General features: G+C 47.7%; 1 protein-coding gene and 1 long non-coding RNA gene across 3 annotated transcripts in view; both read left to right on the forward strand.

The window, feature by feature from the left end:
- Window positions 1–47: 47 nt before the first annotated feature.
- ARID3B (AT-rich interaction domain 3B) overlaps window positions 48–20,655 on the forward strand; it is a 39,765-nt gene continuing 19,157 nt past the window's right edge. Inside the window, exons 1-2 of one of the 2 annotated variants that reach the window (XM_044450478.1) lie at window positions 48–107; window positions 6,399–7,075. In XM_044450478.1, the coding sequence (XP_044306413.1) occupies window positions 6,479–7,075 (597 nt within the window). In that variant the 5' untranslated portion in view covers window positions 48–107; window positions 6,399–6,478. Of the gene's footprint in view, window positions 108–246; window positions 272–6,398; window positions 7,076–20,655 lie in introns of those variants that run through there. The other variant, XM_044450479.1, reaches the window with a different exon arrangement.
- On the forward strand, window positions 9,370–15,288 carry LOC123033723. The gene is made up of 2 exons (XR_006416629.1): window positions 9,370–10,946; window positions 13,950–15,288. It is a non-coding gene; the product is annotated as an uncharacterized LOC123033723 (long non-coding RNA).

Below are 20,655 nucleotides of genomic sequence, written 5' to 3' on the forward strand. Positions count from 1 at the left end.
CGGCTGAGGCGGCGGCGGCGGCGCGCGGGACCCTGCCGAGGCTGCCGGGCGAGCGCCGGGGGCGGCCTGGGAGCGCCGCGGGCTCCGGAGGGGCCGGGCCGGGCCAGGTGAGGGGGGCGACGGGTCGGGACGGGACGGACGGGACGGGAAGTGGCCGCGGGCGCGGCGGGCGAGGACGGGGCGGCGGTGACGCCCGCCCGGCCCGCGGGGAGGGCAGAGCCTGGGGAGAGCGGCCCCGATCCCGCGGCGCGGGCCTCCCGCGGGACTCCTCGTGAGTAAGGCGGGCCCCGCGTGGAAGCGCTGCGTGGCTGGCGGGCCTCCCGGGAGGGAGCCCCGCGTGTCCCTCGGGGTCGCTCGGGAGGAAGCCCTCCCGCGGGAGGCCGCACGCGTTCGCTCGGCCCGCTGCGTCCGGCAGGACTGGCTCGGGCGGGAGGAGCCCGAAATAAGCCTCGGGCGCGCTTTGGCGGCGGCCCCCTCCGGGACGATCCTCCGGGACAGCCTTCCGTGGCCTGCCGCTTGCTGGGCGCGCCGGATCGCAGCTCCCGGGTTGCCCGCGGCGCGCGGGGGACGCCGGCACTGACAGTCCGGCCGATCGGCGACGGCTGCCCCATGGCCTTGCCTTCGGCCGGCGGGCGCCCGTGCAGCAGTGGCCCCGAGCCCTGCAGCGTTTCCACGCGCGCCCCGCGGGCTCCGGCTCCCCTCCTGCACGCAGCTTCTCGCTCGTGAGTCAGCCTGGTTGCCGCCGGACCTGGGCGAAGCGAGCTTTATTTGCTTGGACGTGTATTTATAGCCCTCCTAGAACTGCTGAGGCCTTCCTAGGCGGCTTATATAGGGTTGCACTCCCGACGTCTCCCATGTATGCCTGTGCAGGGTAGCAACTCGGCAGGGCTCGGTCGTGGGTTCATTGAGAAGTTTGTCCCATTAAATTTAGTGGGGCTTGGTCTCTAGTAAGTGGCTTGGGGGGACTGGTTATGGCTGAAAGCTGCAAATCATGCATGCGTAGAGATAGGCGTATGCATGGGGCCGGGAAAACTCTTGGAAGGACCCATGTTACCTACACCCAGGGAGATAGTTTCCAGAGTCGAGTAAAAGTCCTCTTGTAAGTGAGGGAGAGAATTGGAGAGTTATTCTGTGCACACTAAGCTGGAGTTAAGCCCCCATGGGTATATTGGAACCAGCTTCTGAGAACAAAACCTGAAGGATTGTCCTGTGAGAATCAGTGCACATAAAAATGCTTGGCCAGCAGGATGACTTCTCTGGGAAGCTCGTAAAGAAGGCCCGCTGATAGCTAGCTTCAGCTTAGTTGGGGGCCATCATACTCTGTGGCAAAGCTATGCCAGCCACCATTTGCTGAAGTTCGTTATGTGCTGCCTGGATAAATAATCCATTTATAGTACCCCAAGCATGCTGCCAGTCCAATTCACTTGCAGTTTGAGTGTGTGTGGAAAGAGAGAACACTATTTTTCTTCCTCCATGCCCATCATGATTATGTAGATCTTCTTTTAATGAAGTGGCAGAGAGCTTATGTTCAGGCATACTAATAAACTATGGTTTATCCCTAGAGAACAATCCTAGGGAAGCTTCTTTATGTGGTTATAAGGAGGACATTAAAAGCATTTGCTTCTATTTTCGATTGACCACAGTTTAACATTGCATCTGAACCCTGAACTGTGGCTAGCGTTAACTACAGCTTATTGAAAGAAGCCTGCTTCATATATCAGGATTTGCAGATTGCTTGCATTCAGATGTAACAGTAAACTACAGACAGCAGAAAATGCATGCAAAAGCTTTTTTTGGTGTTGTTGTTTTGCAGCTGTGCAGGAGATGAGAAAGGACACACGAACCTGGCTAAGGTTCATTCTTGTATCAACTTGTTCTCCTCCAGTAAAGTAGTACTATAGTTCTGATCATACCTGGACAGTGTGAGGAAAGCTGCCATAATTTATTGTTTTCTCCTTATAAAACCAGAGGCTAACAGTGCAATGGTACTTAGTCTCAGCTAAGACATTGGACTGCAGGGTAAAACTGGAGGTAAGTTCTTTTGTATTGAGAGAGGGCTTCCGTGAAGGTAGGACTTCATTCTACTACAAGGTGAGCCAAAAGTAGGTGCGCCGTATTCACTGGGCCACATTTAGTCTCTTAGGTGCCAGAAATGTCCTCCATCAGCATGGTAACATTTCTGGAACCTGTCCCCACCACCGTGACACAAATTCCTGTTAGCACCGATGTTGAGAAACGCTTGTGAGATGAACTCCTTCTGTTTGCCCACTGTGAGGTCCTCCGCCTGAGTCAGTACTTTTGGCCCACACTGCACTGGTAAACATTTTTGTTATTATTTTGAGGGGAAACCAAAGGCTGAAAAAGAAACTGGTTATTTCTGATTATCATGTGTATACGAAGTATTCACTCTGGGAAGGAGGAGGTAAACATAATAAGCAAATGCCCTTCTGGCTTATTGTGGGAGCAGTCATTACACTGGGAATTTTGGGACGGCTTGGTTTAGGAAGACAGGTGATAGAATGAGAGGAACCTTTAGGATATTCGCACATATTATTTAGACTTGTTCCATCCATGGCACTTAACAAAAATATTTCATGGATTTCTGCAGCAGAGTTATCATGGGTATACATAGCTGTCAAGAATGCCGGCCAGGAGGCGATGGGAGGTCAGGTTGAAAGTACAGTAAGGAAGTCAGTGTTGGGGGATCTGGTTATGCAAACATTTGGAGGACACTGACAAAGCTGATAGAAAAGAGTGCGGTTAATGGGGACTTTTCCTCATGGCGCTACAATCTGAATAGCTTTCTTTGTGATGCATACCTAGCCCGTTTGTAGCTCATTGTCCTGTTTTATTCCAACGGGTTTCTCAGGCATTTCTTTAATCTTACCTCACATCCTTGATATGGCCTTGACTCTAGTTGTTGCTTTTTATCTTTTAGAAATGCTTGGTTTTAGATGTCTTGTTTATCATGTTATTGTGATGTGTTCATTATTGCCTACCTTGATTACATGTTGGAAGGTTGGCTGTAACTTAGAAGAGTGGATCAGTGAATTACACTTTATTATGGAGTATTCTTTGGAAACTTGTTTTTCCCAGAATGTTTTGGGTCCAGTTGAATGGAAGTGGTTTTGAGTCATCTTGGGATGTGCACTCAGGTTATTTGTGTGGTTGCCTCTTGATCCTTAGGATATAATATTGTGCTCTGAAGACGTCAGGATGCCATGTCAGTGAAATTGCCATTGCTCCTTTGGAGCTGCGTTCTGCATGCTTAGTTGAGTGAACGCTGCGCAGAGATGGAAGCAGAAGAAGCTGCGTGTCCAGCGAATGGCTAGCGATCCAGCATCAGCTTGAGTTTAGAGGGTTTGGTCAGCAAAGCCAGAGGCACGGCAAGCAGAAATGACTGGACTTTGAACACACACATGTCCCACAAAGCTTGAGAACTATTTCCAGATCTGAAATGTTATTAAACTGTTTTGACGGGCATGCGATGAATGCATTTATAGTCAAGGTGTGGCAGTCCTCTTGCAAGCTCTTTCTTTAGTGCTGGAGGCTAGTGGGCCTTCGCATTCGTGTCTAATTACAACATTCAGCAACAATGAGCCAGTCTTGCTGGAACCTGCCAGGTAGGCTTGTTTCTGACCTGGGTGAGACCTGCAGGAACCAGAGATAAAACCTTGTACGTTCCTGCACCTGAGGTGTTTACCTGACTCATCAACATGGCATACTCTTGTACCTGTGGCAAATGTTCCCTTTTCATTGCACCTGAGGCAACTAGACCTTGTGTAGTAATACACTACAAGTTGGGCTAGCTACCTGAAATATTTTACCTGTATTTATTAGATTGGCATACCATCCAACTGCCAAACGCCCTCAGAGCAAACTTCAATCATAGCCCCAAAATCAGAAACAAACTATCCTTATAAATCCTAAAAGTAATTTTAAAAATGCAACAATAAAAGTATCAAAACAATACACTATTTTTAAAAAATCAAAAGTAGTCTATAGTAAAATCCTAGACCCATGTGAGAATCAGGGCCATGTGTGATGTTAACATCTGTGGCCATGAAAATACTGCCTTTATAGTTTTTAAATAGCTCATCAAATGCTATGTTTAGGCAAAATTATACTAAAATAATCCTGTAACTAAAAGCCTGGCATACAGTACCATTTCAATGTTTATTTTTTTGGAGACTGCAGTTGATGGGAAGATCTCGCTGAGCATTCTTGAAAACTAGAAGGTGGGCTTGCATTTATTAAGCTGGTGCTTAGGAGAACATTTGAAAGATGTTCCGAGTTCCTTTTGCTTTGATTGTTCCATCCCTCCTACAAGGAGTGGGGGGGGCTACTTCATCGCCACTTGCGGCCGCACACTTAATTTTAGCAGATGTGCTTTGTTAAGAGAGAATGTTTTGCATGCAGATTGTAGTGGCGATAAAGCAAAAATGTTTTCGCTTCATTCCTCAGAGAGGTGGCTGAAGCAAGAACAGAGACTGGTTCCTAGTTGCTATTTGCTTTCTGATTTCTATTTATATATTGCACTTCTGTTTTAATGAACATCCCGTACATGTTACTGGTCAAATACAGCTCTCATCATCCTGTGAGTCGTCCTCAGAAAGATGACTTGGTATTATTCATTCTTCATCAGTGTAGGTGAGAATAGGTCCACCTCCCAAGGTGTTTACGAGGTAAAATTCAGCACAGGGAGACGGCAGAGGGAGGGGGTGGTGCAACAAAGCGTTGGGGGGGGGCAGGCATGAAAGGGGGGGGGGGAATGTGTCTGTTCCAGCCATGTGTACTGAGCCACAATCACTCTAGCAGGGAGGGGATTTCATGGCGAACCCCTGTTTGCCCCTCGCGCTGCACCAAGACAGCCCATCAATTCTGCAGTTCCATTTCCAGCCCGCAACCGCTTTCTTGCGTTTGGATCAGGACATAACCATTTGCTGAGGACGGTCGATCACACCATTGCAAGTTTTCCTGCCCCGTCTTGTAACCCACCTGATACTCCCAGCTTGCTATTGTGTCGATAGGCTTTCTCCCTGGCTCTAAGGGGGCGAAGCAGGTCTTGCTAATAAAGGAGCAGTTGCTACGGGAGCGTGAAGCGCTCCGTCTTTCTTGGCACCCCGTTGTCGCTGCTGCAGTGGCGATTGATAGTGCCGGATCCTGGCGAGTCGCTTCGTTCTGCGTCCTCCCCGCCCCTTTTTTCACAGGCGTTCTGTGCCCCTAGTTGAATTGGTGAGGGGCCCGTTGCTGTTGCTCTGGCAGTGAAGTGGGTGGCTATTAAAGATCGAAGCTTGCCGACGGGTTGGGCGAGCGGGCGTGTTTATGTCCAAGAGGAATAAAAACAACTGTTGCACAGGCAACTAGAAATTTCAGCCCAGCCCCTGGGATTTTCTGCAGGTTCGTCCAGATTTGACAGCTAAACTTGTGTGGCCATCGACTGGCTCTTATTTTTCCAGATACAGTCTTGATATAGTCCAAGTCCTGAGATCATTTGACATATTTATTATGCTTCATGTTACCCTGCCCCTAAGAAATGCATGTGTGCTTCTTCCCTCCCTCCTGTTTTACTGTACGAACAGTCCCGTTGAAAGATGGAGACTGGAGCAAGGTCACCTGTTGAACTTCATGACTAAGTGGGGGTTTGAAGCTGGGCCAGGCACTTACCACTGCACCACAGTGCCTCTGGTCAGTATAATCAGTTGCGCTAAGATCTGGGACAGAGTGGGTTAAAACAGTCCCTCTCTTATTCTAAATAGCCCCTGCTTAGGTTTTGGTTGCCAAAGCATATACACAAATCCCCAGATTTCACTATGATCCTTGAATAATCTGATTAGGCCATGACAAAATAAATAAGCAAAGTGAAGAGCTTGGTTTGCATGCAAATAAGCTTCTGAATAGTCATTTAATGTCGCTCCTTCAGAACATTTTGCCGAGAAATAAAATGGGTTTTGGTTCTGGTTTCTTTCCTTTTTACTGCTTGGATTTTATTTATTTTATTTTTTTCTGGTCATGTATTTATGAGTCACACTGAGGATCCTAAGAGAGCTGAAAGCAGGGGTAAATATTTATTTAATCCATGGGAAAATGTAATGCTCTAAAATGTCCGCAATGTAAATACAGAAAATATTAGGAAACGTGGCAAGGTGGGAGAAGAATACTGCTCTTGCGCAGGTGATGAAACCATTTCAGATGCTGCTTTTTGGTGTTTGGGAGGGGGGGGCATGCTAACTGCGAAGTTACCTCCTTTCGAAGAAGCTCAGAACTGAGCAGGAGTGTGGAGCTGAGGCTTCCATGGATCCCCAGTCAGGCAAGGGCATGAGCTTTGCGTTCTCTTTCTTGTCCTGTGCGGAAGGAGAGCTGGAAGAAATTAATACAGACCCATCTTTGTGTTCCAGATCCTGTTGCTCCGTGAAGCCGTCGGCTGGAGCCTTGTCCAGCAGCACTCTCCTCTTATCACAGCCATGTTAACGACAGGATGAAGCTGGAGGCTGTTGTGGAACAGCTGCAAAAGCAGCAGCAGCAGCAGCAGCAGCAGCAGCAGCAGCAGCAGCAAGCCCCTCTGCAGATGGAGTCCAGAGAGCGGCAGCCGAGGCAGATGCGAGACTCCCAGCTGCATTACGCCCAACAGCTGACGGTGCCGCAAGCCACTCTTGCCGCCACCTCTGGCAAGACTCCTGGTGGCCCGGCTCTTGGTCCTTCAGCCAGAGTCCCGCCAATGCTTGGCGCTGCCCAGACATTTGATCAGAGCAGTATGAACTCAGAAGAGGAGGAGGAGGAGGAAGAGGAGGAGGAGGAGGAGGAAGAAGGAGAAGAGGATTTGGAAGATGGTGATCTTGAGGATGATGGTCCAAGAACTGGGAAAGATGCATGTTCCGCTTTGAAGTATCTTCATGCATCCAAAGTTGCCCCCCCTAACCAAAGAGTGGCTTCTTCCTCTAACCCCCTACCGATTCTAGGGATGCCGCGAGCACAGCAGGGAAAGGACAAGCCGGGTGAAGAGCCCCTGAACCCCCCCTATTCTGGCTCGGCATCTGGGAGGCAGGCCTGGCGATTGGATGAGCAGCTCAAGCAGGTCAGTGAGCAAGTTTCCCATCTCTCCAAGACCAGTCCCAGCATGATGCGGTGCGCACCTCTGCAAACAGAGGAGAGGGTGGGGCCAGAGTACCCCCCATGGCCACTGGTCTTCCTCAGAGAACGTGCACGATTCAGTGGTGCTAAGATGGTATGCTCTGGATGTTATCTACTTGGAATGCCACAGTCTACTAGATATAAATAATCCCCGATGAACATGTATAATGAGGGCCATTGTAACTAATACACTGTGAATTCTGTCTCTGTTAACTTTACGTAAGTCAGTTGGATGCCATGCTAAACATTTGATAACCGCATGCCCCCAAAATTCAGAAGTTTCTGGCCTTTCCTACCTATTAGAATCAGAGAGAGGCTGAAGGAATGCTGTGTTCTTCTTGACAAAGCACTGGGGGATTTTTTATGCCTTTCTGCTTCAAACAGGGCAAAATATGAATCCCTCATCTTGAAGAGAAGGCTAAGACTGACCAAACTGAAAAGGTTTTCGGGGGGTGGGGGGATGCGTGCAGCAGGGGCTATGCAGATCTCCTGAGCAAGGCATCCCGTGCCTGAAGGTCTTCTTTGACTAGGCCGTTTCCGGTGTTCCTCACCACGCATACTTCACATGGTGACGGGATGCCAGAGGGCCTCCCCTGCTGACTTCATCTGTTAGGCAGCATCATATGGGAGGGGGTGGGCCTGCAAGTCTCTTATTCCCAAGTCACAGGGGATGTTCAGCGGTTGCCAGAAATGGCCTTTCATGCATTGTGAAACTGGAGTAATGTGCTTCATGCCTGGGTGCAGAACATTTTGGGGGAGCTCTTAGGACGTGCGTTCCAGGGGTGGGTATAACGAAAGCATGAGGCCAAAATGCCAACTTATTCCTGTAACTAAGCCTTAGAGTCATCTTAACCTTGTAGAATGTGGACCAAACTTCACAGACACCAGGAAACCTCTTAGCCACTGGCAGCTGGGGGAAAGGATGTGGGGCGGGGGAAAGGATGTGGGGCAGGGGAAGGGCTTGGTCCTTCTAAGGAACCCTGGCAGGTCAGCTTTGGCCCCTGTCCCTGAGGCTGGGCACTCCTACTCTGAGGCACTTCAGCAGCCGCCTTTGCTCTTTGCAGCAGCCCACACGGAGCACAGCACCTTAACCTAGTCTGGATAGTAACCGAGGCGTTTGTTTCGAGGAGGACCACAGCCTAAGTTGCAGCAGGTAGTTACTGTTCACCCAGCACTCGGATGAACTATGGGGAGTGTTCAGCGTTAGTCCCACGCAGAGTAGATCTGTGGAAATGAATGGAACTTACGCTGCCCATGGCTAGCCTGCCTGCCTTCAGGCTTGGCTTCCTTTCCTTCCTGAGCCTCAAAGCCCATGGGGAGCGGGGACGCTGCTGGCTGTGGCGACTCGATCATCTTGGAAATGTGTCCGCACGCTTCCAACGTGCCTCTGCATTCCAAGGATCTTTTCTGCATCTGCACTGCCTCTTGGAAACTGCGCCGGTGTGTGTACAGCGCTTTCAGGCCCGCCAGGGAATGATGCCACTTGGGTGCAAAATTCCATTTGATCTTCACATGCCTGCAGTAAGCAGAGTAACCTTTGAGGGCTGAGTCTTTATTAGTGTTGCTACAATTCTGGCCAGGGAAGGAGGATGGGAATATAGTCTGGACAGTTAGTGCCAGCCTTTCTCCATCGTACATTTATTGGTGCAAGGGAAGGGGGAAGTCAAAGATGGTCTTGAAAAGAAAAGCACCCTGCCATGGGTAAACAGCTCTGGGAATGTTGTGAAAGCGACCTTTATGGGAAAAGTGCTTCATATATTTTCCCTGCAGTCTAATAGCTGAAATGACTTTTCATGCCCTTTGAAATTTTTACTGAGACATTTAAAACCCGCACTTTATTAAAAAAAATTCCAAGGTATTTTAAAAATAAAATCAAAGAAGAATAAGAGGCAGCCAAATAGACTACAGATCCATATCGACTGGAATCCGCCTAGGAGCTTCATTTTATTTTGTGGGGGGGGGGCAGTTTAGCAGTGGATGAATAGCCCTCTCCCCTGCAAGGCCCCTGCCTCGAGAGGAAATCCATTTTGTGGTGCTGTGCCAAATTCCACAACAGTGAGGCTGAAGTGGCCTTATTTGTGTCGATACCTCTTGAAGTCATTGTTTTAGGGTGCCTGTGGATTTTAGGCAGATGGCTTCGTGGTGGCTTTGTGCCCCACTGACTGTAGGCTTTGAACAGTTACAGGTTTATTGAATACACCAGTGCCTTTTCTTTTTAATAAAAAGGGTGACAAAAGTGTGAAAACAGAAGAAAATAAATGACGGTGGGGGGGGCGGAGCTTTATCTTCTCCCTACATCTGTTGGGCAGTTGTTGAGTAACATAGAACCTAGTTCCATGGTAATGGCAATGGTAATATTAATAGAAATATTACAGTAATAGCAGTTTTGCTTCCGGAGGGAGAGGTGTTTATATTTCCACGTCAGCAAGACTGGTACCACCAGGAGGGCAGAAAGAAGGTTCTACAATTACCAGAATAGCTTTTTAAGACCAGAAATGATAGCTGTGGCGCACAGTCTAGCCCGGGGCGTTTCGCAGCTGGATATTAATAACCTGTGCCTCAGCGTGTTTCGCTGCTTGCGAGTGAAACGGGCTGCTGCCTCCTGGCTCACCAGAGCACAGGCCCCGATCTGTGCGTGCAGCAGCATGAGGCGCTGGTCTTCTGAGGTGGTGGAGCGGACTGTCCTCCTCGCCACCTTTCTGGCCGTTCACCAATGTTAGCACACCAGCGCCCCTTGGCAGGTAGGGCAGCGAAGGGACAGGTGCGGCTGGAACGTTCCTCTGGCAGGTCAGATCTTGCAGGGCGCTGTCCTGGTGCAGAGGAGCATTAAGAGATGGCGTTCCTTCCCCTCGCCCCCTCCATGTGCAGGCCGGTGGTGCAATTCACCCACGGGGCTCTGCCCTCTCGCTCTGTACAGTGCAGGCCGGGACCGTGCTGGGGGTGGCTGGACTTCCTCTTTTCTTGCGGGTGCTCCTAAAGCTTGGAAGGGTTGTGGGCAGTGAGTTCTGCTCCCTTTGCGTGCGCTTCCCTCTCCCCCCAGAAAACCCCTTGGCATCACCCCTTCGTAATACTCCTCTGCCAAAGTGCTGCCCAGATTGGTTTTTACATTGACCGAAATGGTCTTTTGCTCTGAAAACGGTGCTCTCCTTCGTTTACCTCGCTTGAAATGGATGTGTTCCTGACTGGAGAGGTGTTCTTGGCATCACCTGGCCCTTGTCCTCTTCGTCCCATTTTTAAAACACCGACTCGGCTGCCCCGCGGAAAAGGCAGCTGGATGGTCACACGGGCATTTTCTGCTAGCAAGAGAACTACCGGGAGGAACAAGGGTGTCGATGCCTGGCTGCTTTTAGTGCCATTCAGCCTCCCTCAGCCAAGTAAATAATTGCCGAACACTCTCGCTGACAAAAGAGCTGGCTCAGCTCATGACACGGGGGCGGTGAGAATCTTGTCAGCACCAAATGAGGAGGGAGGGCGTGCTGGCCGTGTGTCAAGAAGCAGCGGATCCCCAAAGGGGAGCGCAGCGAGCGCGTTCAGCCGTTCCCGCTCAGCGCGTCTCTAATCCAGCTAAGCCCTGCTGGCCCGAACGACAGCGGCTGCGGTGTGCAGCGTGTCACCGAGTAGAGGGGAGCTGAAAACTTTTCACAAGTGTGGCGGGGCGTTCTTGGGCTGTCGGTTCTTGCAGATGGCTGGGTATATGACCCCTGTCTGGTTATAGGCATAGCTGCGTAGCTTCTTGGGTTACTCGGGAGAAGCAGTATGCAGAGCGAATTTCAGCAAGTTCGTTTTGAGCCCTCCAGCTCTGTGCTCATATAAAAGTAAGTTATATAATCCTTCTGTCATAGAACTGAAATACTGATGCATTTGTAGGACGTGAGAACAGAAACGCTATCAAGATTTTCGAGTGGTTGTAATCTAGGCGTGTTTGCTTCAGGGTGCTTGACTAGGTACTGAATATTCCATAAGTTGAGGTCAAAAGTGAAGTCACGCAACCCAAGCAAACACCCAGGGTGGTGTGGTGTGGTGTGGTGTGATGTTTTGTTTTTTAAGCATTGCACATGCCAAATTTAGATGCCACTGAGTGATTCGGAATCCGGAACATCCCTGCCTTGAATATAAAAACTGTGAACTATCGAGTGACTGAATGTATACACCTGCGTGTACTAATTTTCATGGCAGGTGGAGGGAAAAAAGGAAGTTTTCTGGGCAATTCTGGACAAAATACATGCTAACATGCACTGGAATATTTATTTTCTTCAGGCTCTCTTTTGAGCATTAGAAGAGCCGTGCTGGAGGAGACCAGGGTTCTGCCTAGTCTAGACATTCTGTTCACATAGATGCCAATCAGCCGCCCATGGGAAGTTCGCAAGCACACAGAGTGCAACAGGATGCTCCAGCCCATGTTCCCCAGCAACACAGGCATGCCGCCTTTAATACTGAAAGTAGCATATTGCCTAGCTCGTAGCCGGGGCTCTCCTTTTCCTCCTTGAAATCGTTCAGCCCCGTTTTAGAGGCCGTCTGCTCTCATTCCTCATCTTCTGCTTTTGCTCAGAAGGCAGGCTTTGGTGAGAGACTTTGTCAAGAACCCGAAGGAAATCGGGCTGACCACTACCCACATTTTTATTGCCCTCCTGAAAACCTTGAAAAGAACTCGCTGTTGCTGAAGTGATGTGGATTTTTTTTACTCAGCAGGGCTTGGCCTTCTGCGTGCTTATTAATTTTAATAATACTTTGGACTAATTTACGTGGAGCAGAAGTTAAACTAATTGGCCTGTAATTTCTTGAATTCCCTGGATGCAAGAAACTGGATGCTCAGTTAACACTGGATCGGTGTTAACTGGGCATTCTCCAGTCCTCTGGAACAAAGGCTGTTATTTAACCTCTTGTGGCCATATTTTGTAAGAAGATCAGCAGTGATATATTTGAGTTCTTTAAGAACTCTAGGATAGATACCATCTGGACCTGAAGGTTTATTCACTTTCAATTTGTCAATAAGGCTGAGAACTTTTGTCGCCACAGTTGGCCTCAGTTCCTCACGTTCCCTTTCTGAAAACACCAGTTCAGGCACAGGTATTTGTCCTGTATCTCCTGCCATGAAGACAGATGCAAAGAATTCATTCCGTTTCTCCTCATCCTCCTTTAATGGTCCTGTAACTCCACTGCCTTGTGCACGTGTGTAAATTTGCAGTTTTATTCTACGTTTTATGCATTTTGAATAACATGCGATTAACTCATAGAGCTAGTGTGTTGTGCACAAAACGCTAACCCATGGTTTGTTCAACCTATGGTTTATTCAGTTCTGGGTTGTCATGATGTGTGAACACAGTATGGCTTGTCCATGGGTTGTTTCACCTGTAATAGCCTGAAGTGGTTCAAAACAAAACAACAAAAACAATTGTTCTGCGTGACAGTACTGCAGTTCCACAATAGCATTTGGGTTACAGGGAGGAAGTGGTCAGAGCAGGAAGGAAACAAGAACCCAAGGATTCTGATATCCACCACTGTTTGATCAGTTAACTGCCAGACAACTCCTGGATAGGATAGCAAACTGTGGGCTAGTCCTAGGTTAAACAAACCATGGATTAGTATTCTGTGCAAACCAGGACAATGTCATATTTTCAACTTAGTGCATTGCTTTTAGAATCTTGGGTCGTTTTTTTTTTCCAGGAAAAAAACAGGGTCCCCTATTAATTATGCTTTTCCCCTAATCATGGGCTATAGTTTTATTGCCTACCACTAAATCCGTTTTTCTGAATGGTCCAGAAATCTCTGCAAAAAGCAAACGCCTTTTTTTGGGTCCTTTAGTGCTCGTAGAACTCTTATTGTGACTTAGTAGTAGTGGAAGGGAGAGCCTTTTATAAATGAATCCTTCAAATATTTTTACCTGACCTTTCATCCTTCGGCTTCAAGGGAGCTTTGAACTCAGCATTTGAAACAATATTGCTATAAAACAAATTGAAATTGGAACACATAAAACACAACGAAGCCGGAGAACAGCAAAGGAAGATGTGACTCTTTTGAGTCCAGGCAAAAAAAGTCAAATACTAGTAAAATGGGCATCTGGCGGAAATTCCACAAATGCGATGCTCACACAAAGAAGCCCTCCTACGCAGTGGCCCCAACGCATGTTTCCACTGATGATGGAGGCATTTGCAGCGAAGCATAAAGTGAAAGTCTTTATGGTTAGGTAGGCAGTTAGGTAAAAATTAAAGCAGGAAGTCATCGTGGAATGTGAGGAGCTTGCATGAAAGGTAAGTAGGAGAAGCGGAGGCATGAAATTACTGGGTCGTTTTCTCTTGCATTTGGGTGAATTTTCTTTGGTTTTCCCCGGTTTGGGTAAATGTTCTTTGGGTTGGAGGATGTGAGCAGCTGCAGAGCTCACAAGAATGGTCAAAGAAGCCTGAAAAACAGGGCAACAGTTTAGGTGCACCTTGGGAATGTATGTGTTTCCCAGTTCTCCCACTTCGCCTTGATCAAATATATCCGTCTCAAGGATTTAGAAGCCTGTAAATTTCAAACGAGCAAGTTCTTCTACCAGTAAGAAGGAGGAGTGGGCTTATTTTCCTGCTCTTGCAAAATATAACAGGCAGCAGAAGGCCTGTGCGACAGAGATAATTACTACTCTTCTTTCACAGAGTGCTGGCGAGCTTCCAGGGTGGGGTAGTAATCCTGATCTTATCAGAGTTTAGTACTACAACAGAGTTGTTTTTTTTTTTTTTTAAACAGCATCTGGTTCACTTCCGATGGCTCATCTCCACCCACAGAAGGAATTTCTGTTGATTCTCTAATAATCCTCAATTCACTTCTCTCTCTCTCTCCAGCTTCTCCGCCCCCTCAGCTCAGTGTGTGGCAAAACCTGTGTGGTGAAATCAAAATGGCTCCTTGGAAAACAGCTTTATCTCAAGATGGGTGTTCCTTGTTAGGGGGAAAAAAACACCGCGCAAGAAAATAATTAGGCTTGGAAATCCTGATTTCCTTTCATTCTCGCTTCATTTTTTACAGTGCTATATTGCCCAATGAGCTAATTTCTCAGGGTGGTATACCAAGATCCATGCCTTAAAAATACATTATAAGATCCACGTGTATACTAACATATAAACATGCAGCGCTCCAGTAGAAACATATTTCTTTGTTTCCTGTGAAGACAGATTATGATGTGTGGGGCTTTTCGGCTTGGTAAGAAGTTGAGTAACAGGGAGGACATGGCTGTGGTGTGTAAAAGCTACGTGGGGTGGAGAAAGTGGTTAAGGTGAAATTTCTCTCCTATTCTAGCACCAGAAGCGGATTGGTAGCAGGTTGATCAGTCAACAAAGGGAAGGTACTTACGCCAAACATAGTTGAACTGTGTAGTTTACTACTTCAAGGTGTAGCACCCAGACCGCTGAAAAGCAGGACCAGACACGCATGGTATTGACTTATGGTGACCACAGTTGCAGTGTGTCCCTGAATGTGTGTGTGTGTGTGTGTGTGGGGAGGGGGGGGTGTCACAGCACCCTTGGTCCTACTTGTAGGTTTTGCATGGCCTTTTGGTGAACAGCAGGTGGTGCATCTCATATTTTGTTGTCGGAGTGCTCTGGAAATGCAGACCCACCAATTCTCTTGGATCTCCTCAGTTCTTCTGGAAGTGACACATCACCACTGATTGACCTGGCTTTTGATGGCTGTGGCTTCTGGAAGTCGGCGTTTCAGATTTAGAATTGGATTTTGGCCTGTTTGTTAGTGTGCTAAATTTCTGCCCTGCCCATTAGTCAGGATAGCTCTTTGGACAGCTCCCAAACTATAATAACAAAAGCAAGAAAAACAATAATATTAAACAACATATGTTATTGTTATGTGCCAGCAAGTTGACTCCAGCCTATGGTGACCCGTTGCTTTTAGTTTTCAGAAGGTTTTTATTGCCCCAGAACTTCAGCTTGGGGACAGGAGAGAAAGGTCCCCTAACTAAAGCGAACTGCAGCAGCGCAAACCAATGTGTGCCATATGGTAGATACACAAAGAACACCAGCAGAAAATTGAAACCTGGAGGAGCAGCCATTTTGGGAGAATTGCTAAAATTGCCCAGGCTTTCTTCCACATTTTGTTCTTCTGCTGCATCAATATATAATGCTTGCAGCAGCAAATGTTGCTTTAATGGAAATAAAGGCCTTTGTTCTTCCAAAATGACGATGCCACCCGATCTTTATCTTGAGCGTTATGATGTATGACTGGGGTTGCACTTAGGCAGAAAACAAAGCATATAAGCAGTGAAGTTTCTCCTTTTACGTTGAGCACTGGTTCAAGTGGGAGGATTCCTTGAATCATTTGAAACTTTGCTTCTAAAGGAATTTAAATTTTTAAAAGTCTCACAATTTTGTCAGAAATTTCAGCTTCTGCCCCTGAGAAAGGGGTTAACTAGCTTTTGCAAGGGGGTGGTAGAGTTGTTGGGGAAACTGAAATTGTTTTGGACATCTGAATTCCACTCTAATAAGATGTTCCAGGTGGCTGGGGAGTAATCCTAAAATAGCTGCAGCTCTAATTGCCTCTGTAAAGTCAGGCTTTCAGTCTCTGGGGAGGAGTCTCCCTGGCGTGCTTTGAGAGCTGACAAACCTTAGAAGGTGTGTTTGTGGGATGGAGATAAGGGGGAATGTTGCCAGCAGGTTTTGGGGATGGCCTGAAGCTACCCCCCCCCCCCGCCTGCCCTCTCCCCCTTTCTCTAAAACACACCATTTCTGAAATACTCATCTGTGATATCTGGCTGTTTGAGACTTCAGGTAGAACGTAGGACCCACCATTTCCCTCCAACCATCCATTTTATCAGTGTGTTGTGATTCCCAGCTGAAGACGGCATAACCTGTAGTCAAGTATTTGTTCAGGTAAATATGCAGGAACAGTGTCTAAGCTTGCTGGGGAACGGAGAGGAGACGGGAGCAAAGGCAAGCCAAGATCGAGATGCAGAGACCACGTAGGAGCCCAGATACCGTCCCAGTTGCGTAGGGCAGGGGAAATGACTGCCGAGCGGCTGAGAGGGCGTCACGTGGGAGAGGAAGCCCAGAGGAAGCAGAGATGGGACGATGGCTCTCCGCTTGGCCGAGGACAGGGCTGTGTGCGTGTGAGTTTTGTGCGTTGTTACTATCAACATCAGCAACACTGTGCCCAGAGCGTTTCTGATTCTGCAGCTCGAAGAAGGGAACTCCGCAACAGGTATGGGTTAGGTAAAGGAAGTGGATTTTCCTGACCTCTTTCAGTGTATAAAGTTGTATGGCTTTTTAATATTGCACACATTTCTCTCTGCCAGGCATGGGGAAAAGGCTGTCGCCCATCCTGAGGCCCCACCTCCGCCCCCGTAGCCACCCATGGAGGGTGGTCTCAGCCAATTTATGACGGGGTCCAGGAGCATCAGTCAGCTCTCCCTTCTCCTCGGATGGCTCTGGCCCCACCCCTTCCAGGGCCTGGCTGCGTGGTGCTTTCCTGACTTTTGAGCAGGGTTACCCCTTTTAAAGGTTAAAATGACCTTTCTAAGGCATCATTAGTGGCAACAGAGCTTTCAGCTGAAATATGCCAGGCGTGGGTCATTTTGACTGGTGGCCATTTTGGTTCCTACCCCTTTGCCTTCAGACCTGCCCACCACCAGCATATTGCCCAGGAGCGTCTCCTAAACTGGATTTTGGCTTTGAACTGAGAGGCGTTCCCCACCCCTGGTTTAATTGGTCAGTTGTCATTTACGGTTTCCATTTTTGTCTCGCTAATTTCCTGGACTCAGTAGTTGTGGTCACAATTCAAATATAGCGTCTTAGTATTAAATGACACTTTTATGCAGCCTAGGAGCACATCTCAAACCTCTGACCCTGCAGCCCACTTCCCTTAACACTGCACGGCTATTTCTGCTTAACTGCGCAACTGAAGGCAGTTGCAGAATTAATAGGCTTCTGCTTGGCCTTCAATGTGTATATGAGGACACTAAGCAAGATCGCTTACTTAGACAAGGCTATAATCTAGTGTAGAGTGAGATTCGCTGAATTCTGGACAGAGTATACAGAATTTTCCAGAAGCAAGATTAGTAATCACTGAGCAGAAGTTTCTCTTGTGAGAAACGCATCTGTGCTGCCCATTTCAATCATAAATACTAGTAATTTGTAGCTATAATACTGTGCATGGCCAACAGCATTTTACCTGTAATACTGTAAGGACAAATGTTTCCCCCTTTGCCCAGAAAATTAAACTTCCATTCAACATGACCACAAGCTCATTAATTTGATCTTGAGAGAAAAGTCCATCATTAATTAGAACTTGATGCAAACATCGTACATTTTAACCCAGGAGTTTTAAAAAAAATGTCCAGGTTTAATGTAACAGACACTTCTTTAAAAATGGAATTTTATTCTTTTAAAACGGTGTTTGGGAAAGTGTGGCCATCCAAAGGTTGTTGGACTGCATCTTTCCCATTAATGTTTTAAATTAATAGTAGTTATGGGTTTTAAATCATTCTCGGCCACTACGTGGGTGCCTGAAAAATCACCAGGTACTGCCTACACAGTTTCAAGCTTCCCTTTGCGGCCCACAAGTGCTGGAGGCGTGTTTTCACACGGAGCTTCATAAGAAGCAGATGTTTATGTTATTTTCTTCTGCAGATTTGTATGTTATTTTCTTCTGCAGATTTTTATGTTATTTTCACAATTTATAATCATCTGTCTAAACCCTTTGAGAGCAACTTATGGGAAGCAGCATACAGCAGAAGCAGAATCCCGAGAGAACTACGGAGAAAGAACCGAGGGTTCAGCACCACCGGTGCCACTGCAAGGACTGCAGTCAGGGCACTGGCCGGTTGTGTTTCCTTAGAGGGCAGTCCTTCCTCCTGGGGTGCCTATAGGCGTCTGAGCTCTGAGTGTTATCTCTGTCTACCTAGAGCAGCTGCAGAAGAGTCCGAATCCCAAGCTGTTTGGTCTCCTTTCCTCCTCGCCCCCATAGTATTCCCTTTTACGAACTTCTGAGGTTACCTTTCTGACCTCAGACAGCCGACCGTGTGGCTCTTTCCATTCCTGCTGCAGTGGGAGGGGGTTGGCGCTTCAGTTCTTTGACCTCAGACGTGGGGCTCCGAATGGCTCCTCAAATGCTCTCTAGAGGCTGTAAGATTCTTCCTTTCTTTATTTACTTATTCCATTTCTATGCTGCCCGATAGTCGATGCTCTTTGGGGTGGTTCACAAGGAATAAAACTAACACGCATGATGAAACATCATATAAAGCCTTTAGAAATTCAAAGCAGCATAAAAACAGACGAATCAAAGCTCACCAGCACAAAACCAGAAGGTATTTTGAACAAAAATAAAACAAGACGGGAGAACTAAAAAGTTTTTCTGGTGAGGAATGTAGTCCATTCCTCATGGCACACAACTTCCTTTATATTTGCCATCAACGTGCTGGGCTCTGCTGGATCCCTGGGTGTTTTGCTAGAGATAAATACAGGTTTCTTCTGATTTCCTATTTCTTTTAGAAGAAAAACAAGAGTATGCAAACCACCCCCCAAAATCCCCTCTGCTGTGGCTGGCCCTGTCTTAAATCGCTTTTCTCAAATCCTTGGCATCCTACCTGTAAAGCACCAATATTCATTGGCTGTCTATGAGTGTGTATTTGTGCACCCCTGGCCAGCTGTTTTTATGTAGAACCCTTGATCTGTAGTACCTTGGCTGCATATGCAGGACCGATTCCACCAGTGTGTTGTAGAAAGTAATTGGATGCAAACCCCCCCCCCCCCCGCTTTCTGGTCGTCCTTTTGCCACTATTTGCTATTTATGTGTTTTAATTTATTTATTTGTAAGCCGCCCCGAGGCTTCGGTGAATGGAGCACCCTAGAAATTTTCTAAATAAATTAAATAAATAAAATTCTTTTTATTCTTCCTAAAAAGCCAATGCAGTGGCAGACGGGCTGTGAAGATAGGGCAGGTTTCAGTATAAGTGTCTCTCCTTTTCTCAGTGGGAAGCATATTGTCAGCCTCAAAAAATATCCTCATGAACTCTGGAAGGGAAACCCACAGGGACACATAAAGATACCTTGCCGTTCCCTGCGGACCTTGTGTTTGGCTGAAATGTGTGCAAAGGTGTTCCTTGGTGGGGGTGGGATACCTTATTTTGTCACTGCATCCTCGCTGCCAACAGCTCCTCGCTGGGAAATGCTCACCGTGGCTTGCCGTTTCTTGCAGTTTCTTTTGCGCAAAAGTGCTTGTGTCTGTGACCAAGGGTGCAAAAGCCCTTCTCCTCTACTCCCTCTTCCCTCGCCTACCAATGTGGCTTGTTTTCTTTCCAGCAACTGGATTGCCAGTTGTTGCAGGCGTGCCAGCCTGTTTTCACAGGATGAGGCTTGTTGTGAACTGCCAGCCTATTGGTCCTTTTTGGAAAATCGGTTGACCGATTTTGCAAAGGTGTGTGGAGAATGGCATAAATAATTTCTGTATGAAGGACATCCTGTGAACAAAGCTTGTTTTCAGAGCTCTTCCTAAAGGAGGGGTGGAGAAAGAGACTGCTGTAATAAACAGCTGACATGACAGAAGTGGCGATAATCCTCCATTAAATATCTTTCAGCTGATGGGGCTCACCGGATAATTGACTTTCCAGCAGGAATTACTGGCTCAAACTAAATCAGTAGGCATTACGGCAGCTCGCTGCCATTTTGAAAGGGGAGGCATAGCTTTGGCGGACTCTGACAGGGGCTATTCATCTTGGTAATTCAGTGTACGTGTCACTACCAGATGACACTAAGACTGTAGACATTAAAGTGGCTCTAATTAAAAACTGTTTTTGTTTGGAAATCCCGTCATGAATTCATTGCCTTTTTATCTGATGTAAGATCCTGTGTGCTCGCTCCCAGATGGTGGGCGGGTGATCCGAACCAGCCGGTGATGTTTGACCTCCCTCAGTTGGCTTTTTGTCTGTTGCCCAGACTACCTTTACCCTGTGATGTTTGCAGTTCAGATGGCTGTAGGATTTATCCTTCCGTTCCCACAATCATTAGAAGCAAATGCTACCCTGCCATTTCCTCCTGCTCTGGCAAACCATTGGGAAGATAAATTTCTAAGGGTAATGGATTCCACTTGGAGGAGTTCCTCGTGGGAGAACAACTGGACTTTAATCCCATGTGGCTCACAGTTGACATATCACAAAGGTGGGAGCGTGGTAAACTTTGCACGTGGCCCACGGCGCTCTCCGCATCGTGGAACTTGCTGGGTTCCAGATCGCGGAAGAACTGAGCAAGAGAAAAAACCTCCTGGTGTGCTTCCACGAACCCTTCCTTGCCCAGAAACTTGATTCTCTCTCTTCGTGCAGTCCCACGAAGTCTTGGTGGATTGCTCTACAGTACGCAGAGCAGTCAGCCAGAAGCACGTAGGCCGAGGTGTGTAAACCAGTGGGCTGCCAAGAAGGCTTTAAAAGAGGTTGTTGCACAAGAGCATTTGCAAACGGAAAGCGTCTGGATGCGGGTTGTTTTCTCCTCCAGCACTCTTCCTCCAAATCCGGAGCAGCCCATCCCCAGGCAGACAAGCCCTTTCATGACCAGGAGG

The sequence above is a fragment of the Varanus komodoensis genome, unplaced genomic scaffold (assembly GCF_004798865.1).
Source record: "Varanus komodoensis strain SLA01 unplaced genomic scaffold, ASM479886v1 scaffold67, whole genome shotgun sequence".
NCBI lineage: Eukaryota > Metazoa > Chordata > Lepidosauria > Squamata > Varanidae > Varanus > Varanus komodoensis.